Genomic DNA, 21478 nt, shown 5'->3' with positions numbered 1-21478 from the left:
GGTGTGCATATCCTTGGTGTTTATCACATGTTTGCTTATTTGGGTACAATTGTAATTTTCAAACATTAAGTTAAAAAGTTTTCGTTCGTAATTGATGACGTCAAAGATGTTATTTGATTGATATGTTAGCAGTTGCAACAGAAACATAGGCAGCTTTTCACATTAGATTTTTAACTTTTAATCATCTTTTGAAAAATTTAATATTGTACACAATAGCTACAGTATCATTTTAACTTTATCTAGTTTGAAGAATTCGAACAGCTCAACTTTAACATCACTTCCTGCAAACTTCAAACAGCGTCAAAAACACTGGAATAAACACTAAGCCATGGATAAGGCCAAATAAAATCACAAGAAAAACAATTTTGAAAAATGTCCTAAAGATGTAACTCCCAGACATGGAAAGCACCACCACTCCCAAAATAGTGGACAATGCTCCTTGCACTATTGGATAGCCTAAATGGGACAAAGCATCTATAGCTTTCTCATTGGCATCTCTCTTGGTGCTGGAAACAAACGAATAAGTGATATGTGCTGAGAAATCTACAGAGAACCCAATACACATAACCAGGTTAATCATTGAAATGGAGTCCAGGCTTACACCCCATTGGGCCATGAATCCTGTCACACCAACAATAACTGAACAAACTGCAAAAGCCACCCATGCAGAACAGAGAAGATTTGGTATTAAGATGAGTGAGACCAATAGCATCACGACTACAGCGACCAGGAGGGTTTGAATGGTGTTGTTCATTATGACTGTATATTGGTCAAAGTAGATGAAAGCAGGATGGTACACCAGGAGTTTAACTGGGCATTCTGCTGCAGCTTCTCTGAGTCCAATCATTATGTCCTCCACTGGGGTTCTGTTGAGTGTCTGTATGAAAAAGCGAGAGGCCTGAATACCATTGTCTGAAGTAAAGTTTATGTCTTGTCTGAACATAAGGTTGAGCTCTAAGAAATGGGACAGATGGGTTTGGAACCCCTTTTGAGAACTTATGTTGAGATTAGTTTCCTTTGCATACTGTTGAAAGGCAAGAAACCAAGCAAACGTGCTATTGACAAATTTCAGACTCTCAAATTTTGAAATACATGAGAGCAAGTGCTTCTGTTCGTCCTTGTCCCAGTATGGGAAGGGCTGCTTCACTGCAACCATCACACTGTAGCTATATTCAGAAAAGTGCTGCTTTTGATTGTTGTAGTAACTGATTATGTAGGAATCATCCAAGGCCAGATTCCTGACATCGAGTCCCTCCTTTAACTTCAAACAACTATAGATACTAAGAGCCAAATAGCCTGTGTAGATGATAAATATGAATGCTTTAGTCAGTCTGTGGGTCAGAAATGGGCCATAGAACTGCTTGAAAAAGTGACTCACAGGTTCAGTTTCCTCCTTTCCAGTCATTCGATCATAGCTTCCTCCAACACAGCAGATACTAAAAGCTTTTGAATTCCTGCAAGGTACGTCCTCTGGTATTTTGGCACAGGTGAACCAGTGCTTGTTTTCTGCCTCCCTCTGTCCATTCAAAGCCATACAAGCCCCAAGGAAAGTGATGCTGTACAAATAACAGAAGCAAACTGATATTGCAGCATATAGGCAGAAGGACCGGACTGAGCCAAAGGGTGAACTGTAGCCCAGAAAAAGAGCCAGAGCATCCGTCAGAGTTGTTATGGTGATGGAGACCGCAGCCTCCTTATAGGTGCCAGCCAGCCGGTCGGAGACACTGTCCACAACGCGGGTCTTCTGCCAGCAGGAGATCATGATGAACATATCATCAAGTCCAATACCTTTAGATTAAAAGACGAGCACAAAGAAATGTTTAAACTCGCATATATGATTTCTGGCTGATGGACAGAGCGAACTCTTGCCCCAGGTTAATGTAAAGCCAATGAGGTCATTTCATGTCTTGCTGGTCAATGTTTCATACTTATTTGAATATAGTTTTAAATCACCAAATGGCAAATTTGGTATACAACAGAAAGAGAGCTTACTGCTCTCAAGTGCATATCTCATCACTGTATTAGCTACAGTACTAATGGGGCATAACACACCGAAATACTTAATTAGCTTCATGGTTAAGACAAGTTTATTTGTTGATCAGGTAGGCACAAGATTTTTCTTGAGGAGGCAGAATGTGTAGATTAGCATAACTCCAGAGTGGAAGAGTACTCCTTTAACTACAGATTATTTATACAACAGACTAATTTACATGTTACTAACCACATTTAAATGAATGCTATACTGTTATTTTTTAAATGTCAAAAAATAAAACTAAGATTTTTGCTTGAGCGGTCGAACCTACCTAATATCAAGAAAGGACAGGAGGCAACTGTCATGACAAAAGGTTGGCCCAGCAGCAACAGTGCACCAAAACTACTCAAGATTGCCAGACCTGTGGTGAGCACCCCACAGAACGCCACCCACACCTTTGTCCATACATTATCCAACCTGGAGATATGATAGATTTAAAAGATTTCCTCAGTTCCTCAGCACAAAGCATTTGACTCTCTTTTAACTCTTACAAGCTTCATTTGGCTTCAATACATTAGTTTTGAAATATCTGATTAAAAAGAAAATCTATCAAAATGAACCATAAATGTAGATGTTTCACCAACCTCCAACATGATATAATTGAAAATGTGATGGCAATAGTGTAGCTAATGGAGAATAAATAGATGACTGAAACAGGAGACTTCTCAAACTCCCACTGCATTGACATGGACGTGGAGTATGACACCTGCAAAGATTATGATAAATGTGACAAACATCACTTACAAAGAGCAGGTCATGCAAAACACTGGTATTTCAAAGGACTTCTTACCTGAATGGATGTTGATGAGTTATTTGAGACCAAATGAATGAAACTTTCCAACCAGAGATTTGTTTTTGCCTTGTCGTCCTTTCGTAAATAGTAATGAAGCTGTATGGCTTTAGCACTTTCAATAACTGAGCTCTCCTTATTCCATTTCACGCTCCCAAGACTTAAATATAGGGGAAAACTCCTAGAATTAGAGTGATACCATGGAAATGTCAAATTGACACTGTCTATATTGTTGGCGTCATGATTAATAATATCTATAATAACATTGGACGTGCAGAATCCCATAACATCTGCACAAACATTCACATAGTCAAACGACTGGTGGTCAAGCTGCACCACCATGGTCCTAACTTTTAAGTCCAAATCTACGACTTCCTGAAGTGGTCCTACTCTCAGAATATTCCTGTCACTTGTAGCTATGAGGGTTGCATAATTCCCACTTGTGCTCAGCCTTAAACTAGAGAACATGGAGTCATTTCCTGGGAAGGTTTCTTCTATGTATTTTCTCTCCATCTTGGCTTTTCCATCAACAGGTGTGAACTGCTCCTCAATATTGTTTGAAGTTCTGCCCTTCAGAAAATAAAATCCAGTCCCGAGGCTTGTTGAGAGAACAAGGGGAGTGATAAGAAACCACCAGGGATGGTATCCAATAAAATGGCCCATTCTTTCAAAACACACGTGTAAAGGTCTCTCAATGTAGTTTATTTGGCACCTGGCCATTACTACGAAACACTTGGATTCTAAAAATCTAGATTATAGTAGCAAAATTGCTTTCATGCTCTGTGACTCTACACAACCAGATGCATTTATTGTGCTGCTGACTCTTTCAGCTCCTTCATGTGCTGAGATTTGCATAATGACAGGGTTGGCTCTCTCTGACATGAACAGGGCCAGCTGAAGTATGAGGACCAGCTCTAAGAGCCTGGTGTAGTATGGCTCACTGGTTCCATTTTATTTGTTACAGTTCCTGCTTTCTTATTTCTTGGCCCCTCTGGTGATTCTGTTGCATGGCTGGGGTAGCATAAGTGCTTAGGGCTCTCTAAGTCCATCGCAGCATGAAAAGATGCAGAACAAAGATGTGCTGTGCTTCACAATGTGGGCAATTATTTAGACTATTCAAAGTCTTTCCTACCTGGTAATTGACATCATTATCTAAGGTAGACTTCCCTTTATACCACTGAAGTCTGACTAAAGGGTAAACTGACCAGCATTAGGAAAATAATTCTTAAATACAAATCCACAATTCATAGTTATGCAAAAATGTAAGTAACTGAAAATTCAATAAAATGGAACGGACATATGAAACAAATTACATTTTTAGCTATGTGAGGTCACACAAAATTCAATTCAATTCTCTAACAAAAACACTTCTTTTTACAGTTTTGTAGTAAATTACCTCTGCAACCCACACGTTTAATGATAATGTCACAGGAAATTTCCTTCAGGATCAATTCACTTTTATTTTTATCTCATCTTAATCAACATATCCTACACAGTAGTTCTTTGCCAATCACTTTTTTTTACATCTGGTCACACAGCTCTGAAGACAAGGAGTTAGATATATAAAGGAGAATATAAAAAGTGACATTTCACTATCAACTTTATAACAAATATTTAAAGTTATAAAATATTGGTTGTTTATTGGTTGTTTCAAAGGGAATATAAGGGAAAACTTCAAATTGACTGTGTCTATATTGTTAGCCTTGTATTTAAAAATATCTAGAATAATATTGGAGGTGAAGATTCGCACAATGTCTGCACAAACATTCATGTAGTTAAATGACTGGTGAAATTCAAATCAGTAAAGTAAGTAAAAATATATAGAGAATTTAGACCAGCTTCGTAAAAAATAATTGCCAAATATGAGTTAAAAGACTTGCTGAAATTATATTGTATTATATTATATTAAGAAGATTCAGTGACATGAAAGAAGTATCATTGGTTTCTCATTTACAAGAATGAATACAGTGTACTATTTGCTATAAACTATAAAATATAAACTGTACTATACTGTAAGTGTGAGCTTTTCAGACTTTGGGGTGCATTCCACTAATTTGGAATTGTGAATGATCAGATCAGCTGTTTAACTGACCTAATTACAAATTATTTGGAGCATTAAACAAAATAATATAAAAACAATGTATTGTTAAACTGCAATTTTTACTCTTAGTTAGTTTTTTTAAAATTTGACCATGTTTTTTTTAAACAGGAAAAGTTAGTAACCATTGCTAATGATCAAAACTTTATTTCATAGTTTTGGTCAGTAATTATTATTAGATGACACCAGAGGACGTGTGTGTCAATATTCCAGTAAGAAGAAAATTAACCTTTGTGTCAAGGCATGAATCAGGCCCATAATGTGACGTAAAGCTTAGTCACCTGAACCATTTCTTGGATTATATAGCTGTGACGCTTTGGTGCTTCATCATGACTAATCTCTCCATTACTTGTAATTATTGTATTAGTTTACACTAATATTTACACTATATATAAGCATTTAGCATTACTTTAACTATGACCTGTCTGTAAGCCATGTTGCTCAAGTTTTCTTAGGGTTTAATGGGTCTAATGTTACAACTGATTTAACAAGGCACAATAAATATCTCCAGTCTTATCAAATAGTGACAGTGACCTTTTTGGTTACTGAAAGAGATATTACAAAACTATATTAACACTAATTTGAAAACATGTTCAGTGTTAAATGTGTAATATTGATTTTGCAATAAAATGTTACTGAGCATTTGTTTTTGCTGAATTTTATTAAGTAATGTTAAGAGAATTCTTTTAATATCGGCAACCTTCAGAATAAGACTGTTTGGCATTGTCCATTAACTTTTTGTGTACACGTTTTTAAAGTGATTGTTGGAGTGTTGCAGAGCGTAAGGGCACGAACAGATTGGAGGCTGAAAAGGACATGCTATAGGGAGTAAGCTTGTAAAAACCTGTGTGCAAAATATAAGTTAAAAGACTTTTAGAACTTATATCCACCTCTGACTGGTCTTTTTTTTTTCTTCACTCAAACGAATACTTGAATACCTCTACAACTGGGAGTAAGGAACGCTTGATAAGAAGATAATTGTCAATTTGTTATGTATCTTCAACACAATCAAAACATAAAAAGTATTCAAAACACTACAAGGCCAAAGGTTGGTAATCTGATGAAAGCTGATGATCTACCCAGGCCTAAGACCATTAGTTTTGATGAAGGATTTCTTAATATGTTGTGCACATATTTCTCAACCCCATCTGTTTGGCCGCACAGTGGGAATGTGGAGAATAACTCGCAGAATGTTGAGATTCAGCTTGAAAAATGTGAATACTGCTATTACATGTGAATTAACCCCAGCAATAACAATTTTATTAGGAAACATGAAACCCCACTAGCAAGTGTTTAGTTTTCTAAACACTGTAATGGTGAGAAGTCTTAAATGTTACAAATTGGAAAACTGTAAACCTGCACATTTGATTAATGATTAATTTGTTGTAATCTCCTATTTAAATAAAGTTTTCAATGGGAAAAAGTTTGATTTTAAAATTTCTAAAACGATTTAAAATAAATAGTTTTTTTAAGGGGCTGAGGGGAGGCAAAAATACTATTGTATTTACTTAAAAACGTATTTAGGTAACATTGTGCAGAAAAGGGAAGAAAAAAACAACTTCTTGCCGAAATTTACTAGCTACTTCCGGAAAAGGGAAGAACTTCCTGCCACTTCTTGTTGAGGTGACCAGTCCACCACATTGTCTCCAGCTAGGCCCTCTTGAACCTTCGTGACGTCAGTCGTCGTACGTTGGACGGAAGTTGCGCGAATAGCTGTCACCAGAGTTGCTATTCGCCTGGTGCTGTAAAAACCTGCCATAAACTCGTAAACAATTGTCTTACCAAGTAGAAGTCATACTAGCCGCTGTAGGAATATGGATGACGACGTTCTGACTACTCTGAAACTGTTAATTATTGGCGAAAGTGGAGTTGGAAAATCCAGGTTTGTAGTTAGCTAATAGCTACGCATAGAAGCTAGCGTTAGTTAGCTTGTTGTGAATGTTGACAGTGTAGGCGAAGTTTATTTCTCACTGCTCAGCAGCTGTTACAAATAACTGGCAGTGTTGTCGTCCATTTTCTACCTGTTTCATACAAATCGCTACTGCTAACAAATCCCAATTGAGAAGAAATAAAACGTTACATATGCATTTCTAAATCTTCTTACGGAATGTTTTACTTGCCTTTTGCTGTTTAGATGTAACCTACAGATATGATGCTCTTAAGTCACAGTCAGGATCAACAGCAAAACCCTTAGGTTCTGATTCCATGATCTTTTATGACAGACAGGAAACGCTTAGTAGAACCTTTAGCCAGCTAACAAAAAATAAATAAAAATAAATGTTGCGTTATGCACTGCTTATTTACATATCTTTGTTCCAGTCTCCTCTTGAGGTTCACAGACGATACCTTTGATCCAGACCTGTCAGCCACGATAGGTATCAGGCATATATTTCACTTGTACCTTGAAATATATACAACTATCAATCTAAACTATTTTATAATTAAAATGCATTTAAACCCCGCTTTTATCCACCTCTCTCTCTTTTGACTGATCAGGTGTGGACTTCAAAGTAAAGACACTCTCCATAGATGGAAACAAAGCAAAGCTCGCCATTTGGGTAGGTCTTTAAGCCACTTTATAGTTCCAGATAAAAACATGGTGAAGTACAGTACTTTCTCCACAAGATGGTGACATTGCGCAGCTAGGATCACAAATCACATCAGGTTGTTATATAGTGCCTGTATATTCCTTATGTACATTTAAGTCCAGGCAACATTTTCCTAGTAAAGTAAATTGACAAAATGGCACAATTATCTTTGCATTGGTTGTGCAGTAAAGGAGATATACGATTTGCCTATATTATAAACAGAGATGTTAACCACCATTAGAAGTATTTTTTTGTCTATTATTTGTCTAAGCACTTTGCTCAGACAACTTATTGTTTTTAGATATTCCATAAAAACGTTTACTTCTAAGCATTGTGGGTTGAAGCTGCAACATTGTCCCTGAAAGTTAGGCCCAGTCCACAGAAGAAACGTTTATGAATTGTGGATAAGTCTCTCAAGCAAAATTTCCTAACACCCAGAAATCCTGTAAGAAGTACTCAGGAATATCCAGTTCACACTGGAACGGTCCTGAGACCTTGCTGACTTATTGTGAACACAGAGTTGACTAGTGTACCTCTTGCTATCCAAAATGTTGTGTCATGGATTCTTTTGCTCTCTTTACTTTTGCAGGACACGGCAGGACAGGAGAGGTTTCGCACCCTGACACCCAGCTACTACCGTGGTGCACAGGGAGTCATACTTGGTAAACAGTTCAGCTTTACAAAGTTACATCATGTTTGACACAAAACCTAGATCATAACATTTCTTCAGATTTGTATTTGTGTGTGTGTGTGTGTGTGTGTGTGTGTGTGTGTGTGTGTGTGTGTGTGTGTGTGTGTGTGTGTGTGTTTTCATAACATTTCATTTTACATGTACATTCATCTGACATCCCAGGAAATTCTCAGTCGCTCCTTGCTTATTGTTTGCTTGTAATTTTGGTGTCATGGAAATTGGCACAACCTTCTTAACTAAAATGTAAATGATTTGCCAGCAGATATAAACCGTTAAATGCCATCAAATGTTAGCAGGATGCAACTGTAAACTGTGACTTAGATTTTTGCTTGCCTTGTACCTCACTTGTAAGTCGCTTTGGATAAAAGCGTCTGCTAAATGACTAAATGTAAATGTAAATGTAAAGACACTGCAGATTGATTCAGATTCTCTCCTTTTAGTATACGATGTCACAAAGCGTGAAACTTTTACGAAGCTTGAAAACTGGCTGAATGAACTGGAAACGTACACAACACGTAATGATATTGTGAAGATGCTGGTTGGAAACAAAATTGATAAGGTCAGTCACTTCAAATTACACTTACAAGATCTTGCATTGCTGGCAGTATTTGCCACATTACACTTTTAAAAAAATATTCAGAAGGATTTTGTAAAACAGCCATGGGTTTGCTTTGCATTTTACTCCACGTGTTGAACAATATAAAAATACTTATAACTTTAGCATGTGTATTCCACATATAAAAAATTACATAGGTTGTTCATTTGGTTTTCAGGATGACCATGAAGTGGACAGAAACGAAGGCTTGAAATTTGCAAGGAAACACTCTATGCTTTTTATTGGTACGTATCCATGTTAAAGTGAAATCAGATGTGATCAGACCTAGTCATTTAAGCTACTAGACCCATAAAATGTGAGGCACAGCACTTAAAATTTACTATACTCTATTTGGAAGTTTTGACTGTATTTGCATAGTTTGAGCAAAGCAAGACATCAGTAAGTAATTCGTGCATTTAGTTTAGGTTTATTGCATTGTTTATATTGCATTGGGGCTTTTGAGTCTATGCCAGTGCTGCACTAAAAGATGCAGCCACTCCAGAGGAACTGCATTATGATAAAAATCTAGGGGGGTTTCATTTGTCAAATCTGTGTCTACACGTGTTCCTGATTGCCATCTGCCCCTCTTATGGAAATTAGGTTACATATCTGTGCAGTTTCCATTTTAGAAAGGCTAAATGAAGGGTTTTTAAGAAGGGCTGAGCAAGACGATTTCATGATGTGATGATGTTTTTATCCCTGATGTTTTTATTTTATGTTTTATATGAAGTCCTTTCATACTTTTTGTCATATTTGTTGACACATGGATATTTGGGGGAAAGAATCTTAGTAATTAAATGTTTTCAAAATGAAGAGGGGTTTTTCTGTTTTAGATTTAACAGAACAAATTGATTTGTACTTTTGTCTGACATTTTATTTGTACAGAGGCCAGTGCAAAGACCAAAGATGGAGTCCAATGTGCCTTTGAGGAGCTTGTGGAGAAGATCCTTCAAACTCCAGGGCTTTGGGAGAGTGAAAGCCAAGGTCAGAAGGTCCGTTTTGGTGATCAGGACCAGGCCAGTGGCAGGGCATGTGGAGGATACTGTTCTGTATCCTGAAGTTGGACAACACAAAAGCACCACCCTGAAACAAATGACTACGGGCCCATACCAGAGAGAAAATGGCAGAAAGAGAGGGAGAGGTGGAAGTGAATCAGTACTTTTCTTTCTTTTTTTTTTTTTAAGAAAAAAAAGTTTAAGTAGTTACTTTGGTCAAATTGACTTTGCTGTTTGCACACTTCTTTTTCAACCATCATCTGTCAAATGTCACTACAAGTTGTTTAAAACACGAATGAAAGGATGAAGCAAAAATAGCCTTGTCTAAAGAAGTACAATGTTTTAAATTAGCTTAAGCAAGTATACTGATGTCATGTGGGTACATGTCTAGTTTGAATTTATCATTTTGGAAACTGTGATTCTGTTTTACATTAGGGTATCAAGTTAAAGGTGTAGTGCCTATAACACGAACCAATTTGTATGTTGTATTACATACATTGTCAAAATGATGAATTCTAATAAGTATAGAAGTCTCTTTGATTCAGGAAAAAAGCTTTCCCTGATTTCTGCTGTGTGAGCTTTTAACGTCTACATCTGTCTCAAGTACAAAATGGTCTACACATAATATACTTGCAAGCTTTATCTAACGCATACCACATCACTTGGGTTGAGCATAGTGGAGGAAGAGACTTGTTTTGTGTTGACATCTATTAAGCATCTGTTCCTCCACCCCCACCAGAGCAGTGTGAATTCTGCAATGAAGAAAGAAGACATATCACCGCAGGTCCCTGTTGCTGACACCGGTTTATTTTTACTGTTAGCCTAATTATTGTTAATTTGATGGGGATTTCCATCGAATCATGTGCATAGGAATACATTGATACTTTCAATTGAAGCAAGGTTTTTCCTCCTTATAATTATAAGAGAAGATTAACAATCTTTTTTGTCGTTCTTATCTGGGCCCTAACTTTCAGAGGTGAAGGTTTACAGTATTGGGAGTTCTTGCAATAAAATGTGCTCTTTTAACTGAGGTCATTGTTTTTGACTACCTGTATTTAGGTTCAACTTGGTCCTGTAAGGTTAAATTTTCACATGTATTTTGCATTTTGTGTGTGTTGTGATCCATATAATGTCCCACTGACTTACTTAAGGCATTTCTCACACAGTATGAGATCATTCCTAAGAGCTTTTTTTTTTTTTCAAGCTTTGCTTTCAATTTGATTTGTAGTTGTTGTTTGTTTGAGTTCTGATCCCACTTTTATCCCTGTACTTTTTCATATAGCTTCTGCTGTGCTTCTATTTGAATCGTATACAACAATATGTAAATTGATATCTGCCTTAATATAGAATGACAGTTGCTGCAGTCACAGTCAAGTAATGGTTGTATTGTTTCAAGCTGAAATAAATGACAACCTTGAGATGCCATCACTCAAGATTAACAATTGTTTATCGCCATTTGAGAGCTGCCATTAAGTCTCCATGTTGTGTAAACGGCCTCTTAATCAAAAGCAGGTTTACAGTGGAAACAGGGATGAGGTGCTCTTTCCATAATACTTTGTTGATGACTCGCCTGTCATGCAAGACATGCATACATGCAAGACCGAAAACATTCCTTGCACAAAAACAGACCAAAAACTGGGACTCAAGTGGAAAAATCTTGTTAATCATGTTTTCTAAAAGAGTCCCAGAGGGCCCTATGTGATTACAAGCTTATGTTTGGTGTTAGGATGTCCCCAGATGGAACAGGACGCTCCCCACAAACCTCTCTGCAGTCTAATGCGGCCTCTTTATTTCCCGTATGGGAAAATTTTTGGCAGTTGACCCTGGATTGAGGTCAGAAAGTTCCTAGGCTCTAATCTTGAATGAAATTAAGGTTTTAACATCAAAACAAATAACAGGTGTGTGCTTCACCTATCATAAAAGATGTTCAAGATGCATTTTGTTCCTCAGAAAAGCAGATACCATGCTGTTCTTGTGAGGGTGTTATTTCATTACATTACATTTGCAATTGCAATGTTAGTTTTTAGGAAACATCAGGTAACACTTAAATATTAACCAGGTAATATGGTAGAGCAAACTGGTACTGACACACCCAGAAAATGAGGAGCAAACGTAGCATTCATGTAAGGTGGTGTTTCTGGCAACTTAATTGTCACATGTAAAGGTATTCACTCTTTTTTCAGTTAAACTTTTGTTCTCCACTGGCTAACGCCTGATCTAAATACTTCCCTCTCTTGTCTGTGCTAATTATTATTATTTAGTGTCATGCAAATCATGTGCAGTCAAAAGGTTTTTCAGGATTGAATGCTTTCACATCAGGATTGTTGGTCAGGGTAAGTTTTGGGCTATATAGGTAAATCACAAAATAAAAATGCCCAACAAATGTATTTAAAACTAGGGAAGAAGCAGTCAGGTAGTGATTCTCCATTGTACTATTAATATGAGAGACCCTTGTAACATACAAGTTATGACATGTTCAATTGAAAACAGAAAATATTGATTAGAGCTATTTTAAACCTTCACTAAATGATTTTTGGAGGCAGCTGAAACAATTTGTAAACCAAAGACTGACTATATGCCACTAATTATCCTTAAGATTTCAAGTGAATATATCAAGTTTGTTCATGAACTGCACATTAAAAACATCTTTTCACAGCAGACACTTACTGGTCACAGGAAAAGCACGCTGGAGTCCACAGTCCAGTACACAATTTGTTTGGCTATAATCATTCCTGAGGCTGCTAAATGATTCACTAGCCTGTTGCTGAGGTTGTGTGTATGCGTTTGGTCCCATGCAGGTTCGGCCACAAGCTGCCAATGTGGTAAAAAAAACGGGCGAGAATACCAAAAGGTATTGTATGTAAATGTATTGTAACGCTCTGTAAACGCACTCAGGTGATGATTCTCTGTGGATTCAAACAACCCTTACACTTCATAGTTAATTTTTATAATAAGACTGATTATAGGAGCAATAGGTTTCTATCAGCAAATAACAATGTGGCTCCTATTTTTAACTTTGTCCATCGTGTTTCTTTGATTAACTAAAACAGAATTAAAATGTACTAAAGTTGATCTGTCGCTGCTTTCCTTTAGTGGATTATTAGGCCCCTGTCTTCCTCCTCATCTCAGTATGGCAACCTTCTGTCCACAATAACAAGCTTTAAAGTCAATCTGAAGGGATGTAATGAAACTGAGAGACTTACAATTGCGCACATGAAAACTAAAACCAAATGCAATTCAGTAAAACGTAACTACGCAGGTCCAGCCAGTTCAAAGCAATGATTGAAGGCCAGTGACTGGTCAAACAATTTCACATTGGGTTTATTCAAATAGCTGCTGTCACACTTTAGCATTGGATGATAATCCAGTCTCGTGGAAGTTAATATAACTTACTGCAACAGATGGCAACCAGAGGACATAAGAAACTCAGAAAAAGCAGGAGATAAAAAAAACAAAAAACAAACGTGTTAGGTTAGTTTTTCCATTTTAAAATATAAAGACCATTAAAAATGTCAAAGTTTATCAGCATTACAAAATAATGATCTCAGGCTGTACATATATTGTGAGGCACTTAAGCATCTGGTATTCCTATATGGAATGATGTGCTTAGACTAGACGCATGTGTTTATTGCCTACACGCTGTTTGCCAGCGCCACTTTGACAGTCTGGACCTCAGAGATATGAGAAGACTTCTGGATGATGCGGCTGGTGAGAGTGGGCCCTGTGGTGCAGCTCTGTCTCAAAGCAGAGTGGGGCCCTGTGACACACACCCTGTCTATTATAGCGGTCCTCGATAAGGAGAAAGGCTCCCGGGTGCTGCTCTTTACTGTGGCAACATTGGGAACCGTTACACCGCTCTGGTTTCCTGTGCAGGTCTGCCCTTGGGCCAGGTTGGTCAGAGCCACTGCAGCGTGAATCTCCCTCCAGCCTTGGTCGTCTTGTCTCTGTTGGCCTCGATCCTGCTGCTGGTTCCTGTGAATGTACAATATAATAGAAAATGTTAGTATCATTGAACCTCCTGCTAAATTAACCAGGAACAAAACTGCAGAGCCAAATTAGAACTGAAAAGTAGAAATAGTTCATTTGCTTGGATGTCTCCTCTTGATATAAAGCCACAATAATATGGATGAATTAGAGGTGTAGTTTCAGTTCCATAACAACTGCCAAGTGAGATTAGTCGTGTTACTTTTCAAGTTGAAAAGTGCAGCAGCAAATTTTTGTCGCACATTTAGCAATGAATAATGACACTTACCTGTTACATTTAGTAGAGTTATAGTCCACTGTATCTGCAAAAGAGTAGAAAAAAGACCCCAAAATCCTACAAATCAGTTTACATGATAGCAGAGAAAATGAGAACAGAATATTTACAGGGCTATCTGGATTAGGGTTTAGGCAACATGACTTTATGTAAGTGATATATATTATTCTCCCTGGGTGTGTTTTACAGTGCCAGAAAAGCTTGACTCAGTGAAGTGCAGCCGTCTGTCTGGGTTCAGCTACTTTAGCCAAAATAAATGTGCAGTTTCTCTTGAGGTTTTGTGAGGGGGAAAAATAAACAATCTCATATCTGCATCGTGTCACGGGGACAGATGCTCTGTTTTGAGGTTTTGAAAGCTCTGCTCGCACCTGCAAAATTGGTCCAGAGAAACCCCAAAGTGTCCCTGCACATCTCCATCTTTCCCTAGCTATGGCACTGAAAGGGCAGGGGAGTGTCTTATGAAAGCATTCATCTGTGGAAAACGGAAGGGTCAGGCTTGCTTTTAGCTCACATTGACCTGAAATGAACATGACTATTTCAGAAGCAGGAGCAGAATAAATAAGACTTTGGAGTAATATTATATTGCTTGGATAATTTCTGCTTGTGGTCTGTGCATAAGTGTGTATTGTATGAAGAACATTTTTTCCCTTTCAGTTTTGGACTTTGACCATTTTTCATTGGAGCAGATATAAGCTGGTCAAAACCTATTTTTCTTCAGAGAGCAATAGCCAGGGAAATTAGAGGCCCACTGTGAAACACAGTCTTTCAATGTTAACAGCCCGAAACATCCCCATCTCTGATTTCTTCAGCCATGCTGAAGCCAAAAGCAACTTCTTGTTGATAGTAAATCATTTTGCTGCTTTATTCTTTTTTGCTACTGAATGTCCCTAAGCATTTCTGTCTTTAGCTATAACCCGCTTTGCCAAGAAAGTCCTGCAGTACTCCTGTTGTATTTGCTACCAAGAAACAGCCCGTTTTACCTCTGAGGCTCAGGTTTACAACAGAGATCTGTTACAAGGGAATTTTACAAGGGTGATGAAGCTGCTTACTGCTTTATTGATATTTATATTAATGTGAGTTTAAATCACCACATGGCCTAAAGTCATTGACTTTCAGTCACATGTGTGTCACTGGGCTATTCACTGAAAACATAATGTAACACCTTCAGTGTGGAGACTGTATGTATCTGAGAACAAGAGACTCTCTCAGCACGCATGTTTTTATTTGAAACAAAATGGGTGGAAAACACGGCCAGGCGTTTGTCCAGAAATGTTTTTTTTTTTGCTGCTCTGTGTCCAATAAAACATGATTCTAGTCACATTTATGACCCTCCAGCCTTTTTTGGGAAATACTGAACTTGATTCGAGTAATACATTTTACAGTGTAAACACACGTACATTCCTGCACTGTAAAACCAATAACATGTAGTACTTCATAGGACTTTTACTGTCTGTGGGACTTCAGAGCGAAATGTTTAAAGTGTTCCTGTAAGACTCTGTGTAGAAGTATCCGTTATTAGTGGAGGTTTGCTGACTGTTGCAGCCATCTCCTGGGCAGGGTATAAACGTGTTAATGGCACTGATGAATTTGGCAGCTTGACTTTCCACTTTGCCTCCACAGAGGAGCTGCACAGGGTTTAAATACCCTTAATATGATCAGCAGGGATACAATAAAAGTGTCTGGCGGGAATAGTTTGAGATTTTTAGAAATAAGTCTGTGAAATGGATATTGCGCTTGTCTGTGTGGCAAACATGAAGTAAACGCGGCAAACAATTAGCTTAGCTTAACACAAAGAAGTAAACAGCTAGCCTGGTTTATCCACCTGGAAAACCAGGCGAGAGGCGCCTGGCTGCAAACAAAGATCAGAGAGTGCCAACAAGAAGGTCGACTTTTGACCTTTGATAGAAGTTGTCAAATACCATAGTTAATACTCTTTCTGGATAACCCTATTCATCTTATTGTCCATTATCTTCCAAAATGTAAAATTTCCAACTAACATCTATTACATTCTTCTTGGGTTGATAGTCTGCCATCCATCTTTGTTTGCAAACAGACACTCCTGTGAACTCTAGACATATTCATTTCTAAATGTGTTTGAGTAAGACTCGCACTTCTCTCCAGTAAACATTTTCAGTGACTTCTACTTGAATGTTTTGCAACGTTCTTATTTATTGTAATGTAATAAAGACTAATACCTGAAGGGTGGTGAAGAGCACAGCAGAGCAGGATATATAATAATAATAATAATACAATATATAAAAAAATATAATATCTACCCTGGCTAAGACCAGTTTTTTTCATTTTTACTCTCAAACAATTAATTTGCCAAATAAATATTCTTGTATTATTATTGTTAAATTTATACACAAATTGAAATGTTTGTAATCATATTTGCATATAGTTTTAGCACAGACAATTAGCCTGGCCTGCTATTCCTGTTTAACTTATGAATTATCTTTCACTTATTCCTCCAGTTACCTCTCCGTTGGTCAATCTCAGCTTAAAGTGAGTCAAGCCTCATCAAAAACTATAAAATAATCCATTACATTACCTGCTTTAGACAGGAACTAGGCTTTATTTTTTATTTGCCAGGAAACAAACTGTAAAGTAACTTTAAAACATGCCTTGTTTAAGTTTAGAATGGAACTTTGATTTGTGTTTAAGAGAAAAATTGGTTCCACATATCTTTTCACAGCTCCTATAATGTAATGTAAATTAGATTGTTTTTGAGTAGGAAAGTGACAGTGGGGAGAAGCAGACTGCCAAAGCACGCATAAACCAAGGAAACAAAGCTAATGGGAAAAGCCAAATGGACATTAGTGATCTCGCTCTGTGTTGTCTCACAGCTGAGTGGCAGCTCTGACAGTCGCTCTACAAGACGTCTTCTGTGCTTCACTGACTGACTGCTGCGTTTCTATGTTTTGGCTGAGGTTTCTTCTTCTTCTCACCCTAGGAAGAATAAAGTCTCAGACATTCTGTAATTGTCCTTGAGACTGGACTGGACATTTCCACCATGGCAAGAAGCTGAAGCGGAACAAATGGCACATTCTACTATATGGAAATGATATTTGTGGTGTAGCGCAGCAGCCAGCACAAGCTCCGTCCAATTTTAAAATGAGGGATTTCAGCATCTGCATGAGTCTTTATTAGTAATATTTGTTGAGGTTTTGGCTCCTATACGCTAGTGGATTTGAGGGTTGTCAGTGTGCTGTGCTTCCTTTAGCTCTAAAACGATACCCAGGTGTCAAACTACCAAGTAGTTTTGGTTTAAGTTAAAATTTTTATCTTATTAAGCTTGTGACTTTGCATGGATTGGCAGAGATTTATTAATGTCAGGGAGCTATGAGGAGCCATGTGGAAGTTTCTGTTCGTTCTCATCTTCTTTTACTGTGCACTGTGGTGTGTTTAAAATGAACTAAGGAGAAGTGGACTAATTAAACTCATTTTACTCGACATTCAACCTAAATCCACAGTTAACAAGTGTTGTTGTTTATGAAAATATAAAATGTTTAATTGATTTTAAGGACAATGAATGCTGTCTTTTCTATTCCTCATCTTCTGTGTCGTTTTTACTTAATGGTAAGTATATTTTGCATAATGCTGGGTTGCCATGTTGTGATATTGATCACCCACATTCTAAGTGCAATTTTTGATGATTCTTCACTACCGAGACAAAGCTGTTATCTCTCACCCATGTGGTAGACAAAGTTGGCCTCGGTTTCATAGGAGGATGCTGGAGAGACAACATCTCGGTCACATTCGTTGGAGCTGAACGATTCAGAGTGGCTCCTCCTCTTGCAGCCCGAAGTGACACCATCTGCCTTTGTCGCCATCATGTGTCGGAGGGTGTCGTTCAGATACCGATTGAGTAAACTGCTTTTATATTTGGATGGAGGCAACGTGCTGTCGTCACTGTTGGCAGAGTCGCCCATGGCGAGGACGCTGCCCTGTTTCTCAAGCACATTTTTATGTGAAGATGACCTGCCAAAGTTTGACTGGCTGATAGGATTTTGTAGGGGACACTCATCTGTAACAAAGGAAACGAAACAACTCTCATTTCAATAGCTCATGTATAAAATATGATAAAAACTGTTGTTTTAGTGGGCAAAGATTTAAATTGGATTTTTTTTCTTTGTCCTTTTATTATCTAAAACAAGCAACAGTAATAAACTTAAAAACACAACTGAAGTGTAGCCCTCACCATCTGAGTTAGTGTCATCACTGCACACACTCAGCCGTTCAGCGTTTCCCTGGATGTATTTATTATAAAGTTTGATCCTCAGGGCCCAGCTCAGGTCTGGCTGTCTCACTGTGTTCTTCAGCCGCCGCCGGGCATTTGCAAACCAGTTGGAAACCTGTACAGATGTCACATGTTATAGGGCATCTCAAGTCACTAATCCCAATATCAACATTCTTAATTCCTCCATCACTGCTTTTTGCTCATCTCACCTGCACTAGTGTCATATGTGATCCCAGGGCTAGAAGGACCTTCTCAGTCTTGGTGGGGTAGGGGTTGTCACGGTGTTTGTACAGCCAGTGTTTCAGGGGCCGAGCCATGTCCTGAAGCACCTGTCTCTTGTGGCGAGCTTTGACCCCACCCAAACGAGACCTGGAGGAGTCAACAATCACCTAATAGATTGACAAAGTCCACTACACTGCCTTTGTTGGGACTATGATGTAAAAAAAAAAAATAATAAATTTATCTTCCACGACTAAAGAACATTAAAGAACAAATCAGCTGTATGTATATTAGTAAAACTAGAGAACTAGTAAAATTAGTAAAATTAGTAAAACTAGCATTTGCACTAAAATAGTGAAAATGCTATTTTGAGGAAACTATAACTGCATTACAGCTACAATACAAACTGCAACCACATCATGCCATAAAAACTGTAAAAGCTGGCATACCCATATCTTCTGTACTTTATAGGAGAACTGTTTTCAGTGGTCTGCTGGCGTCGCAGCAGGTCTGTGTTCTGTCCCTCTGTTAAACTGGTGTGAGGTAAGTCTACACAGTTCAATCTGCTCCTCTCCTCTGCTCCTCTGTTATCCCCCAAGTGAATCAGAGTATCGGACTTCATCACAGTAACTTCGTTCAGTCTTAAAAGCAACGACTTTTCCTCGATGACAGGTGCATCAGTACACTACCAGATGTAAATGGAAGTAGTAGATTTCCATCCTGGATACACTTGGTAAATGTATAAAAAGCATTTAAAAGTGTCCCTTGCTCTTCTTTGTCTGCACACAGGAGCAGTGACTGAGCAGACAGATGATGACAGACAGAAAAATGTTTGAAAAGTCAGAGGATGTTGTCTGGTTTAGTAGAGCTCCGTCAGAAGAGTTCAAATAACCTGCTGCTCTGTTGCCTATTGGCTCTCCCTCGCCCAATCATTCTCTGCAGAGATCTGTGAAAGAGAAGCTTGCTGAGCAGCAGCAGTGGTAGCACCCCTCGATCTGAAAAATACTGCACATGTAAGAATATCAGCAAATGTGGTCGCTGAATGTACGAGTGAGATTCTGTCTGGTGTGACTGTAGGTTGTGTTAAGCAGTTGGACGTGTGCTCATATTTTCTACATGAGGCATGTGATTCTCGTGGATCTTGAGGTTTTGACAAAAATCAGGTCAGCAAATAATAACACATATTTTACCAGGGATTCTGGAAATTTATGGGCGTAATTACACGGTTGCTAATAACCGCGGATACCACAGAACTGTGCCCCGTGTTAGGCATTGAATCCTGCAGAGTTAAAAATGGATTTCAGAACAAATTGGCTCATAATGAAGGCAACAAAAACACTGGAAAATGAAAGTGACCATAGTCTAGATAATCCTCAGCCAATGTACACGTATAATTCACAGATGTTTAACTCTGTACGTGCATGATCATGTGCAGCTCATTGTCAGAACTGTGCATCTTTTGCACTGTCTGCAGGGTAAGCAGGGATAATCCAATAATGATGCTCAAATTTGTCAGTGTTTGTCTCTGATTTTGGAGGAACAGGGACTGTGAACAATTAGGAAAATCAGGTCTGACAGAAGCTCAGGGTTGTCATTAGTGTAACAACAAATGGGCACTGGGGCTTAACCCTAACTGTCATCCACGTATGTTTTTCCTCTTGACATCTACATTCTTATGTAAGACTGTTTGGATTCACTGTAATGATTTTGCCAAACAAGATCATAACTTAATAAACTTTAAGCAAACATATGTGATAAAATGCATTTTATCCTGCCCAGAGTTTAAACTTTTGAAGGTTAAGACTAAAATCCAAGCAGCACTTGTTCAACTGTTAAACAAATTAAAGGACTTTAAGTCTCATCGCTGTCTGTAATTCAGCAGTATCAGTGGGGAGGCTCAGTTTTAATGGTTTGAAAGCTGAAAAACACATGGACCAGAAGCATCCCCGTTAGGTGCAGTAAATTCCTAGCTCGCATTCCTCCGCAGTGGTTGGAGAATGCTACATGCTATCACACACCATTTACTCTTGTCCCTCTGTGATATGTTCACTGGCTCAACTGTTGATATTAGCTGGAAACACACCTACATTCAGAAGCCAGGAGACCTGTAAAAAAAACACAGTGCTAGGAGATATATCTCTTTTTGTTTGTATAGTTTGGCACTCGTATATGTGTATGCGTGTCTGCAGGTTCACAAACTCCAGGCTTACCCAAAGGACCAGACATCAAGCAGAGTTTGCTGGAAGTCAGTTCTCAATTGACTATTATAAACTTTAATTTATGCTGAAGAAGTAACTTTGGTCAAAATTGAATACTGCAAAAATGCTAATTTAGTTAATTCAGTAGACTGAAATGAAGGATTCACACTCTCCATGCTGTTACCTATTGACAAACCTACAGAGAATCATCACAGGACTCTCTCCTCAGCTCTATGAAGTGTTTAAGTGCCTGTGATTTGTTTTGTAATACTCGGCTGTCATCAACCTAAAGTCTACTGTAGCTGACGGAAAAGATAAAAGTAATATTGCAAATAATAAAAATACATAAAATCCTCTACGGATATACTTTGGCATATGTTGTCATATGATGTAAGTATTGCATGGGCGTGGCACATACAAATGTCATAGTAGTCTCAGACTGTTGCTGCTACAAGGAAGGAGGAAGAGGGAGAAGGGAGCTTACTTAATGACTGATAAGGTCAGTCATACTGCTTTTTATTTTTTAATCATTCATTCATGATTGTTGTTAATCATCATGAGAGAGTTTCATTTTTATTTTCTAATTATTTCCTTGTTTATTTGAACCGCTGTCTTAGAATAAGTGTGTAAAAGCACAGATACTGTCAGAAAAGCAGTAGTGAACATCAAAATCAAAGCAGATACAATTCTCATAAAATAGTTAATAATTTTTTTAAAACTTTTCACTTGATTATTAGAAAATCCCCTTTAACACCAGAGTGACTCATAAAAATC

The 21478-nt window shown here is 38.0% G+C and overlaps 3 protein-coding genes across 6 annotated transcripts; 1 reads left to right on the top strand and 2 right to left on the bottom strand.

The window, feature by feature from the left end:
* Window positions 1-155: 155 nt before the first annotated feature.
* Window positions 156-3557, bottom strand: LOC137098354 (patched domain-containing protein 3). Its single transcript, XM_067474534.1, has 4 exons — window positions 2823-3557; window positions 2617-2738; window positions 2304-2449; window positions 156-1788 (listed from the first exon to the last, which is right to left on the bottom strand). The coding sequence occupies exons 1-4, from the start codon at window positions 3540-3542 to the stop codon at window positions 275-277; spliced, it is 2502 nt and encodes an 833-aa protein (XP_067330635.1). The 5' UTR covers window positions 3543-3557; the 3' UTR covers window positions 156-274.
* A 3029-nt stretch (window positions 3558-6586) lies between these two features.
* On the top strand, window positions 6587-11217 carry LOC137098608 (ras-related protein Rab-18-B). Its single transcript, XM_067475023.1, has 7 exons — window positions 6587-6802; window positions 7240-7295; window positions 7417-7478; window positions 8098-8170; window positions 8640-8758; window positions 8973-9039; window positions 9680-11217. Exons 1-7 carry the CDS (start codon window positions 6735-6737, stop codon window positions 9850-9852), a joined length of 618 nt encoding a protein of 205 aa, XP_067331124.1. The 5' UTR covers window positions 6587-6734; the 3' UTR covers window positions 9853-11217.
* Window positions 11218-13091: 1874 nt separating this feature from the next.
* On the bottom strand, window positions 13092-19600 carry LOC137098607 (homeobox protein Mohawk-like). Of its 4 annotated transcripts, XM_067475021.1 has the most exons (7): window positions 18956-19600; window positions 18497-18656; window positions 18249-18402; window positions 17739-18074; window positions 14416-14519; window positions 14042-14075; window positions 13542-13761 (listed from the first exon to the last, which is right to left on the bottom strand). In XM_067475021.1, exons 1-7 carry the CDS (start codon window positions 19126-19128, stop codon window positions 13685-13687), a joined length of 1038 nt encoding a protein of 345 aa, XP_067331122.1. In that variant the 5' UTR covers window positions 19129-19600; the 3' UTR covers window positions 13542-13684. The 4 variants fall into 4 exon arrangements, with proteins under 4 accessions (XP_067331121.1, XP_067331120.1, XP_067331123.1 ...); XM_067475020.1 differs by lacking the exon at window positions 14416-14519 and having other exon boundaries at window positions 13092-13761; window positions 14042-14069; window positions 18956-19572; XM_067475019.1 differs by lacking the exon at window positions 14416-14519 and having other exon boundaries at window positions 13092-13761; window positions 18956-19559.
* Window positions 19601-21478: the final 1878 nt, after the last annotated feature.

Source organism: Channa argus, chromosome 14 (assembly GCF_033026475.1).
Source record: "Channa argus isolate prfri chromosome 14, Channa argus male v1.0, whole genome shotgun sequence".
Lineage (NCBI taxonomy): Eukaryota > Metazoa > Chordata > Actinopteri > Anabantiformes > Channidae > Channa > Channa argus.
This window is presented reverse-complemented; position numbering and strand designations above follow the sequence as displayed.